At 34.6% G+C, this 11046-nt stretch overlaps 2 protein-coding genes across 2 annotated transcripts; one reads left to right on the top strand and one right to left on the bottom strand.

Annotated features, from left to right (window-relative positions):
- The first annotated feature begins 4032 nt into the window (after positions 1 to 4032).
- Positions 4033 to 7431, top strand: LOC139866488 (transcription factor bHLH79). Its single transcript, XM_071854739.1, has 6 exons — positions 4033 to 4622; positions 4972 to 5175; positions 5303 to 5368; positions 5749 to 5817; positions 5932 to 6003; positions 7010 to 7431. The coding sequence occupies exons 1-6, from the start codon at positions 4329 to 4331 to the stop codon at positions 7136 to 7138; spliced, it is 834 nt and encodes a 277-aa protein (XP_071710840.1). The 5' UTR covers positions 4033 to 4328; the 3' UTR covers positions 7139 to 7431.
- Positions 7432 to 7564: 133 nt separating this feature from the next.
- Positions 7565 to 10430, bottom strand: LOC139868067 (probable myosin-binding protein 5). The gene is made up of 4 exons (XM_071856405.1): positions 9833 to 10430; positions 9659 to 9781; positions 8112 to 9011; positions 7565 to 7791 (listed from the first exon to the last, which is right to left on the bottom strand). Exons 1-4 carry the CDS (start codon positions 10428 to 10430, stop codon positions 7565 to 7567), a joined length of 1848 nt encoding a protein of 615 aa, XP_071712506.1.
- Between the last annotated feature and the right edge of the window lie 616 nt (positions 10431 to 11046).

The following is an 11046-nucleotide window of genomic DNA, read 5'->3' as shown; positions in this document are numbered from 1 at the left end:
ACCCGAATAATTAATTAAATGATCGTAAAAGATGTCGTATAAACGTCACTAAATAGGACATGCATAATCATTTCGACTTAGTACATTTCGAGGACGGAATCTCTTTAAGGGGGTAGATTTGTAACACCCTCTAAGCGGGCCTAGCTGTTAGATTACTATTTTGCCCTCAGGTTGTGTGGTGTTATTATATGCTTTTATTTTAATTTTATATTTATTATTATTTAATGATGTGGATATGACCAGTTTGTGACAAGGGTCACAGAACAGTTTTATTTATTTAATTTGGACTTCGTTAGGGCAGTCAAATTAAGTATGAAAGATATCAGATAACTGATAAATACCCGTGTGTTGCACAGTGTGGGATTTTAACCCACTTTAGATGACTAGTGCTTCCATTTTCTTCACTTTGTTTCCAGAATATTCACACACAAACACACTCGTATCTTCATCCTCACCCACATTAAACCCTAATCTTAAATCCTTGTTCTTGAGCTCAAATCTTTTACATTATCTTGTTCTTTGTGATTTAGTGATTCTATCAAGGTAAGAATCACAAGCTTTCATGCTCTAATCTTTGAGAAAAATGGGTTTTTGTGTTAGTTTTTACAAAGTGTGTAATTTGGGTCAAAATGGTTAGATTTGTTGTTGTTTGAGTCAAAATCTAGGGGGTTTATGTTTCTTCATGCTTAGTGTCTTCGATTTGGTTAGTTTTGAGGTTGTAATCGAGCTCTAGAGCAAGAATTGGTTGATTTTGGGTGAAACCCGTAGCCTTGTTCTTCAGCACCTGCAGATAAACACAGTCGGCCGAGTGTCTTTAGACACTCGACTTACCGACTTGACCATCGACCGAGTGTGTGAGACCCACGGCCGAGTGTGTCTGCGAGAGACCATCGACCGAGTGATTTGACACTCGACCGAGTGAGTGTAGACAGTCGGCCAACTGTCTCTGACAGTCAACCGAGTGTCTTTGGCAGTGAAATATTTTACTAAGTGTTGATTTTTAGCCGTTATGCTGCCCGTTTGTATATTGATGATCATGATATTATAACTAACTTGTGAGTATTGTTTTCAGGTGATACAGACGAGGAGAAGACTCGGTGACTTTAGACTACCGAGTGATGTCGGTATCGGTGAGTGGGACTAACTGGAGAATATAGTATATAGTAGCATGTTATATAGTGATTGCCATGCTTGTTAGATATACTTACTGTTGTGGTTAGTTAGTTTGTTGCGATGACTGCATGTTAGTTGATGCTAGTATGCTGGAGCCCAATGCGTCCCTATTATGTGGTAGCCTCGGTAGGAGAGATCAACCTGCGGGTTGGGTTCCTCTGTGGTAGCCTAGAAAATCGTGGTGTATATATATGTGAATGACGCGTCCGTCGCGTGTGGATTATATATATATATACATACGGTGGTGGAGGAACTTCTGGTAAGTCCCAGTCCGATCAACTGGTGGTTAATGGTTTGACCGAGCCACCAGAGTCTCTGTAGACGGCACTTGGGTGATGTTTATGTGTTAGACTATGTGACATGATTAGTATGACGGTTCCTGTATACTATTGCATGTAGTTAGTTGTACTCACTTAGCTTCGTATTAATCCCCCATATCTTCCCTGCAGGTTATGAATTTGTTGTATGCTAGTTATCAGGGTGAAGATGGGATGTTGGAAGATATGTTTGACAAAGCCGGAAACTCTGATGTCGTGTCCTTTATATTAAAAGTTGTTGTAATATTTAATATAACACCCACACTTTCAAATATTAACGTGTATATTATAATCATGTGGATTTTATATGATATATATATTATAACCAGGTCTTCCGCTGTATTTAAAAAAAATAATCAGGGGTGTTATATTCTTAGTCTGAATATGTGGTTCCACGAGTCATTAAACTAAATGACTTTAGCATTTACGTTCACCTAATATCTAAAATATATTATTAAACTGTTTCGTTTAAACAAACCAGTGATTCCACGAGTCATTTCACTAGTGTGTGTGTGTGTGTGTATATATATATATATATATATATATATATATATATATATATATATATATATATATATATATATAATGTCACTCACGCCAGATTCAAAGTTGCATTCTACTATTTGTAGGACGTGTGTAGAACGTAGAAAGCGAGTAGATATACCTTATCCGTTTTCTCCAAAATCAAATATTAACTTTTACCGCAAAAATAGGATGATATTGGATATCCACTTGATCCGATCCACTAAAAACATATATGAGTGACTTGACATCTGATCTGATTAATATGATATGAACGAATATTTATGATCCATAAATAAATCAGTTTTCTCCAAAATAAATATTATAATGTATTACTAGAAATAACATCAATTATATCAAGTTTTTTGAAAGGCAAGTTGTTAAAATCGATTACTCTCATTTGTCATGCACGCACGCGTTTTCGGGCAGAAAACTCGAACCGCGTTACAGGGATTCTAACCTTAAATCATCCCGAGGGGCAGGCGGTTGGACATGATAACATGGTTCAGTTATTCCATTGATTTTGCGCAAACTTTTAAATGGTTCAGTTATCCACGGAGGCATTCGGAGAGGAGTCTCGAATCACCTCTTCTACCATAATAGGATTTTCCTTCTCACCGTCGTCTACCTCTGTCAAACATGTCCTAACATGTTCCCGACCTGTTTCTTGCGTGCACACTTTCAAAACCTTCGAGACACTAGTACATTTTGTACTCGCCCTAATTCTTCCGCATTATAGGGATACGAACCTTAAACTATCCCTTCATCTTTGCGTTTTGAATCAGTGCCAAATAATCTACTTTGCATTGGGTTCATTTCATCACCTACATTAATGTAATTACATGTAACTAATACATCGAGCAATAAAACACGTGACCGATGTTTTAAACTATCTATTGGCTTTTGTTGTACAAAGTTGCAAGAATATAATTTTCAGTTATATAAACAATTAATAACAATGATTTTTTTACCGTAGATTGTAGAACATTACTTACAGTTATACAAAACGGAAGAAGCTTATATGGACATTGATGACAATCAATTAACCGGCGGATATGAATATGAATGAATGATTTAAAATTAAATTATTAAATTAATATAAATAATATTAAAAAATTTAAATAGGTATGAATGTGAATATAGCATCATTCGATCCATGTCATTGCTACTTACAACTAGTGGATGCGAATCTCTTACGAGCTTAATATGCTTATGAGTTTTACAATTAGACCCCTCAACTATCTATTAATATAGATAGTTTGCTTAACTTTTGCGAAGACATGTAGATACATGTAGCTACTTTACCATCGCCAACTCTTCAAATATGCGTATTACAGTATATTAAAAATTGTTAATTAAGACAATATTTTCTAATAATAAATTATAACATCCTCTAGTTTTTGTATTGATATTTAACTTTTTATAAATGTTATTTTATTCGTAAATTTTGGTTTTGCTGTGCATATGCTTATAGTTTTTTATACTATCTCAATCTTATTATTTTATTATTATTATAAGTGTTCTTAATATTTAACAAAAAAGATTTAGTATAATTCAAAAACAGAGGTTGTTTGCTTTACCTTAAGAAATGAAACTTCATGCTTTTTAATGTTTCATTATTTATATTTATATATATATATATATATATATATATATATATATATATATATATAGAAATAGAAAAAGAATTAAGAACGTACTTAAAAAAAAGAACAAAAGAAGAAGAAGAAAAGACCCGTTTGGCTCAAGAAATTCAATGAAATTCCGACGAAATTGAAATTGCATTTAGACATAACGCTCAATTCACTATTGGATTTCATGAGTTAAACGGGACCTTAATTAATCATTTCATTCAGTGAATAGGTAATATTTGTACATTATTAAAAGTACAGGGACCTTTTGGTAATTCACTAATTTCTTTCCAATAAACAGAGGACCTCGCTTAAAATGCGCCGTAAGCGCACTTCGCTCCTTCACCTTCTGCTTCACTCACCCGTTCACATATCTACTCACAGTCGCCCCTCTGTATTTTCATATACATAACACACAGTCACATCTAGATAGTATATATATTATTTTATTTAATTATATAATAATTATAATTTAATTATTGCTATTAAAATAATAACAAAAATTAATAAATTCAGCTCCAGATCAGCTCAGTCAAATCCTCATGACAAATTTCCAAATTTAGTCTTCAACCGAACGCTTTGGAGCTCATATTTATCACCTTCACAATTCAAAATACATACATATATATATACATACATACATACATATACATATACATTGCATCTACTATTTATATTGATCTTAATGGATCAACCAATAATCAACGAGACCTCCTTCTCAGCTGCAAATCCTTCTTCTTATAGCTTAACTGAGATTTGGCCATTTTCTTCAATCAATGGAGGTGCTAATGAGGAATTAGGGCTCAAAATTGCCAGCTTTGTTACTGGATTTGGTGATTCCGGTGGTAATACTAATAACAGGGACGACGATTCGTCGGTGACGGAGCAGAGCGCCGGTGGCCGGAAACGGAGGGACGGTCATTCTGAAGATGAATCTTCAAAGCTTGTGTCTACTAGCAACGGAAATAGGAGTAATTTGGTAATTATTTACAGTTTTTATCTTTTGTTTACTTTTACAGTTCTACTTTTACCTTACATTGTGCAATGTAACTGAAATTAGGGCTAATTTGGTTCAATTGCAGGTCTGTATGAAAATTTCATATAATGATTTATATTTTATTATCAAATTAGATCTGTAGATGAACTATGACAAGTCAGCAAAATATATTGTATGTATGATGCTTTACTTTTAATTATTTATATTCTGTTAACCTGACGTTAAATGTAAACCAGTGATCTGACATAAGTTTGATACAAACAGTGAGAATTGGGAAAAATCTGACCCAAAAAAATGTTTTTTTTTTTTTTTTTTTTTTTAATGTGGATAGAGCGAGGTGAATGGGAAACGAATGAAGGTATCGGGATCGAAAGACGAATCGAGCGGTATGAAAGTTGATGGAGAAGGGAGTTCAGGATCAGGTAGCAAGGCTGCAAAGAAGGAAAGTGGTAAACCAAGTGAACCGCCTAAAGATTATATTCATGTTCGAGCAAGAAGGGGTCAAGCTACTGATAGCCATAGTCTTGCTGAGAGAGTAATTATATCTCCGTTTTAGTTTTAATAATACAATATAAAATATAATATAATGATAATTCTTGTTATGTATTCGACTATTGGTGGTTAATTTTACATGGTCCGAATATACTTGCCTTTGATTTCAGGCTAGGAGAGAAAAGATCAGTGAAAGGATGAAAACTCTTCAAGATTTGGTCCCGGGCTGTAATAAGGTTAGTGTGTTTAACTCATTGTGTTGTGATTGTGTTTGTGTTTGTTTCTAGTAGGATTGAAAAGTGACTACAACGACGTTTAAGAGTCAATATGAAATAATTTACTGTAACAAAGTGTATATATATGAGATGTCGATAATTAGTTTATCATACGTTAATCCTAGGAAATGAATTTGTTGCAGTAACTTGTTATTTACTATGACTTCTAGAGATCTAGGTGGAAATCGGGTTTGCTACATGTATAAACACTCATAGATATTTTAGGATAAGAGATGCCAACTTTTTTATTTCTCTTTGGATACGCAAATCTTTATGCGGGATTTGCGCGTGATTATTGTTCTTTTGCTTGTTAGGCTATTGATTTTGATGTTATGTGTTAGGTTATAGGAAAAGCACTTGTACTTGATGAAATAATCAATTACATCCAATCACTTCAACATCAAGTGGAGGTAGTTCTTTCAAACATGCTATTTTCATGTCATTTTTTTTTTATGATTACTTCAACCTTTCTGTAAAATCGTTTCTGAAAATTTTGACCCAATTCGTTGCATTCGATTTTGTAGTTCTTGTCTATGAAGCTTGAAGCTGTAAATTCAAGAATGAATTCTCCCATAGAAAGGTTCCCTACAAAAGAAGTAAGTGTTTAGACACCTTTATTACGTTTCACATTTATTATTGATTATTGATGCGTTCTACTCGCATGCTTGTCTATTCATTGTGTACTGAATTACGTGTACTATTTTACTTGCTAAAAAGTTGAGACAAGGTTGTACCTTTTTGGCCCGCAATTAGGCCTGTATCATCTCACAGTCACATGTATCCTTAATAGAATTAATAATATTCACAGAAGTAATAAATCTAGGAACAAATATGTTTTATAGTGTTGATGTGGTTTTTCAATTTGCCAACGTTCACAATCATTGTTAAATGATTCTGAATTTTCAATCCAGTTGTATTATTAAACGCTTTTTGGTCCAAACCAGACTTGAAATCCAACATAAATTCCTCGTAATAAGTTTCTTCAAATTGAACACAACCAACAATAGCATACCCTTCAGATTCAGGACCATATCCTCATGATATCTACGGAATCATTTTTAGCCATTTGCAGAGTCTGCAACAAACCTGATAAATGAATTTGAAGGATTGATATTACTTTTGGACCACAAAACTTTTGTCATCCACAAGCTTAATCTTGTGTGAAGTTTGGACCACTTTGCACTACTTTTGAATCTTTTCGGTGGTTTTTGTTTTCACCTGCTTAGATTGTTGTTTAACATTTTGATTCCTTGATGACTCGACCTCAAAACAGAAATGATTCGCCCGTAGCGATTTATTTAACTTCAATATTAACAAGTATTATTATTATCATTATCATTATCAAACGTTAAGGTACACAATTATATTCTACGTTTTAATAATCGCTTCCAAAAAGTCAATATTAACCTCTACGTGCTGCATATATCTTGTTAAAAGTGGATGTTGAATCCCGTATAGTTGTAATATGTCCTTGCACATTACCATTGTAGATTTATAAGCTGTCAGATAAGTAAGAGGTGTACAGATATTAGCAGTTATGTGAAGTGATGTATTTAAGTATGTTTATTCTCGACTTTATGAATAATCTACGTTGTGTTTCAGCTGGGCCCACCACCCTTTGACGCAACTGGACTTCTGTTTGGGTCACAAGCGGGTCAGGATTATAGTCAAGAGCCACAATCAGAGTGGCTTCATATGCAATTAGGAAGTAGCTACGAAAGAGCAACATGAAGTCAACTCGAAGTCCGAATCTTGAAAATCCTGCTTACTTTCACAGTGAATATGCAAGATTTTTAAGGTATGTAAGATAAGATACATATAAATATACTATATGAACTTACTCCGTATATCATATCTATTAAAGTCTATACTACATATGAATTTGGAATTTGCAGAAAGATTGTTTCCGTAAAATGTAGCTATTTGATGTTTTTCTTCGTTTGAACCGATTCTAGATTAGCGTTTATGTGATGTAAGATTCTGAACGCACTTGTTATTATTCAGTTTAATAGGAAGTTTTAGACCAAGCTACTTTTCAGTTAAACCATAATACTTGCAGAAAGTTTATTTTTTTGTTAATTGCTACATATATTTATAACTAAAAACGTTACATATAATGGTAAACAGCGAAGCTGAAGCTGAAGCTTCATAGTACTGTTATTGCGGCTCATTGATTTCTTCTATAGTATCTAAGCCGTCGGTTATTTCAGCATGTCGTAACTTTCTTAAGTGTTGAGCTATCTCTGTTAAAAGTTCAGCTCCTTTTTCACCCTTTTGGAGTGTCATTGCAGTATGCTTCAAGAATCCACTATCTGCTTCTAATACCCTCAACCTCTCCCTCATTAGGGATACCTCTCTTTTAAGTGTTGCCTTGTTTTCCTTATCTGTTAATCCACAATAAACATGTATCAAAACATCATCTTTAACATACTTTTATTACACTAACGAAAAACAACATTTCCGAATCCCGCCATATGGGAATGGTAGGATATACAGTCATACTTTTACTCAAAGATAAAGAGACTGCTTCCAGAAAGACATGATTACTCGGTCAGTTTACCTATTACTCGGTTAATGGCTAGCTTTTCTAGGGTTCTTTTTATGATAAACACAAACACCAGGTTCCGAGTACTCTGTAAAAAGTATCGACAGAGTACTAGTAGCGAAATTTGCAACCTTGGTTAAAAACGATAGCGGTAAGTACCTGTTGCATGGTGTTCATGGTCGTCCCATTCATCATCTAGCGAAGACGATTCAATGTGGTTTTCTAGATTCTTTAACATACCATAAAGCTGATGCTTTTCAGTTTCAAAATCTAACAATGGTTCTTCATAATCATCTATTTCATCTTCAACCGATCTTCCCGAGTTACTCTCACTATCATGATCATCATCTCTTCCCAACAGGCTTCCGGGCTCATCATTATCCCCTTCAAACGGGCTCCGATTCTCATCAACATCCTTCTCAAACGGGCTCGATATCTCATTTCCAAACGGGGTCTGAAGCTCGGATTTATCACCAAAAGACGATGAAGATTGAGATTTCAACTCTTGGTAACATTCATCCGCATCAACTTCACATTCATCACTACCAACTTTCTTAATCGCCCCGTATTTCTCTTTATAACCCTCGAGTTCCGATTCCATAACCCTAATAAGTTCATCTCTTTTAGCTACATTATCTTGAAGTATTCGAATCTCTTCTTGATCATATTCAGCTTGTTCTTCCATCATTCTTTGATACTGCAATGCTTCCATTTGTACCGCCGCTTTTTCAGCTTGTAACCGCGTAATCATCGCCATAGCATTATTAGCTGCAACTGCAGCTGCACTTCGTTCTTCTTCGAGCTCTGTTTGTAATAATTGAAGATTCTTTCGATCTGTACGGGCTTGTTTCTTTAACTGTTGTAGACTCGAATCACCTTCTCCCAAAGCTTCATCGTTCAATTCGGATAACAAATCTGACTTATCCGACGAGGCTTTTTTGAGAGTTTTGTTCGAAAATCTTGGACTAACTACACTATCTGTAAGTGGGATCCCAAAAAATTTGTTGCTTTTTGATAAATTTGGGGTTCTGCAGGACTCATCATTCATTTCATCAGAATCTAGTAATACCATTGTTCCAGATTTCATGTCTTCTCTAACTTCTACACAAATATTCATCATAAACTTATATTCCAATTTAGATCCAGTTAATTTTGATTCATTAAGTTGTCAATTGGGTAATTGGGTTGTATTTTCTCTCAAACTAGCCAAATGGGTCAACAAATTTTATTTGCTAAAAGTGAATGAGGCAACATTATATATTATATACTGATTTATTTGAAGATTTATTATAAGATTATTGTAGTAATATGTTTTTTGAAACATGATTTAAGTTTTTTAAATATGATCCGTTTTGGATTGTTCTAAAGATGATCCATTTTGACACTGTATTCAGCCCATTTGACCCACCAATCTTGCCTTTCCTACTGCAAGGCATAAAATTACATACTTTGCAAGTGAAAATGACGCTGAACTCGAAATTACTTGGCGAATGCGGTTTTTGCAACTCGTGGAGTACTCGGTCAAAGTTGGTCAATACTCGGTCAAAGTTGGTCAATACTCGGCCAAAACTCGGGATTGCTCAAAAAATCATTCAAAACTCAGTTAAAATTGGTCAAAGTCAAACTTGGTCTATCTGAGTACTCCCTAAAAGGTCCCGGCCGAGTACTCCCCGAGTAGCAATTTTTGCAACCTTGAAAAAACTTACTTTTAGCATCTACGCTCACTACAAAATCGTACTCTTGCATATCTGGTTCGCAATCAGATACAAATTTCAACTCCGTATACCGTGAATCCTCATTTTTCCACGACGGGGTGAAACACGTGAGTGCTCGAGGAGTGGCATTTGCGCAAGGAGAACAAGGTGGTGCTAATATAGTACTGCGAACGTTTGACAAACTTCTAGCGAATACTTTAGAAGAAGTTTTCGGTATCAAAGGCTCACCACAACACGAACACCTGTTCACATCAAGCATAGTATCATTTTTACTGTTGCTGTTATTATTACTGTTAACCGTCTTAATAGGCATCATAACCATCTTCATATCACCATCTACAAATCCATTACCGTTCTTTTGCAAGCTCGTTAATAGGGATTTGTTAGTCTCGGTTTCAGATTCTTTTTCGGTTGCAAACGAAAGAAGACAACCTTCACACATGTTTTGAATATCCGAAAGTTTACTGTGGACATGACAATAAGCTAAAGAAGATATATCTTTTTTATGACATTCGCATATGGACTCGTTGTAATATGTACTCGGGTCTTTACCCACGAGTGCGTGATCTACTCGTGTGCAAAGCACGCAAGGTGGTTGCAACTCGAATTTTTTTGCAAATGTGCTTGAAATAAACGCGATGAAACCATCAATGTAAAGAGATGCGATTAGTATCCATTCGAGAATGGCCCATAGCAGGAACTGTGGGAACCCGCCCATTTCTTCCACGACAAATATCTTGAATGACCTTTTCGACGTCGCCATTTAAAAAAAAAAAAAATTATTCAAGAAATGATCAAGTAAGGGGCCGAATTTGAAGGTGTACGAAATGGTTGTGAGATTACATAAAAACAAATGAAATGGTTAAATATAAAGATATCATGACATATATATGTTGACAATGTACTTGGATCATGATCTGATCATAATCTCATTCTCTCTCTAGAATTGTTTAGAGAGAGAAAGATAGAGATACGTTTGTAGGATGTTAAACATGGTTTCAAAATTTTCTGCGTAATTTGGTGGATTTGCAGAGACGTGTTTTGTTTCCAAATATGGAAGAGGTCTATTAAGGATTGATTTTTCCTAAATTAGCGTTTGATCATGGACTTCATTTGTTAACAGCAAGATAATACGTCCGAAAATAAATAAGAATTCAAGTTTGTTTTGAATGTGCTATGATTCACACCGTATTGTTTGTTGTTTATACACCACTAAATATTTTTATTGTATGAAAAATGATAACTAACCATAAACCTAAGAATTATCGTTAACCACTTATTGTAAAGTTAATAGATCCAATATACTACATAGTACATACTTCGTGTTTCCAGAATAAATATTTAACCCGAATTTTATGAAAAACGACGGTTGACCACTT

Source organism: Rutidosis leptorrhynchoides, chromosome 9 (assembly GCF_046630445.1).
Source record: "Rutidosis leptorrhynchoides isolate AG116_Rl617_1_P2 chromosome 9, CSIRO_AGI_Rlap_v1, whole genome shotgun sequence".
NCBI lineage: Eukaryota > Viridiplantae > Streptophyta > Magnoliopsida > Asterales > Asteraceae > Rutidosis > Rutidosis leptorrhynchoides.
The sequence above is the reverse complement of the archived record's forward strand: the minus strand, read 5'-3'. Positions and strand labels throughout refer to the sequence as shown.

Bases quoted from the DNA above. Each gene is read 5' to 3' on its own strand.
- LOC139866488 (XM_071854739.1), top strand. From the start codon at position 4,329: ATGGATCAACCAATAATCAACGAGACCTCCTTCTCAGCTGCAAATCCT. The intron at 5,176-5,302 runs GTAATTATATCT...CTTTGATTTCAG, and splicing joins GCCATAGTCTTGCTGAGAGA to GCTAGGAGAGAAAAGATCAG. The intron at 6,004-7,009 runs GTAAGTGTTTAG...GTTGTGTTTCAG, and splicing joins AAAGGTTCCCTACAAAAGAA to CTGGGCCCACCACCCTTTGA.
- LOC139868067 (XM_071856405.1), bottom strand. From the start codon at position 10,430: ATGGCGACGTCGAAAAGGTCATTCAAGATATTTGTCGTGGAAGAAATG. The intron at 9,782-9,832 runs GTACTATATTAG...CCACTCCTCGAG, and splicing joins AAGTTTGTCAAACGTTCGCA to CACTCACGTGTTTCACCCCG. The intron at 7,792-8,111 runs GTACTTACCGCT...GTGGATTAACAG, and splicing joins CCATGAACACCATGCAACAG to ATAAGGAAAACAAGGCAACA.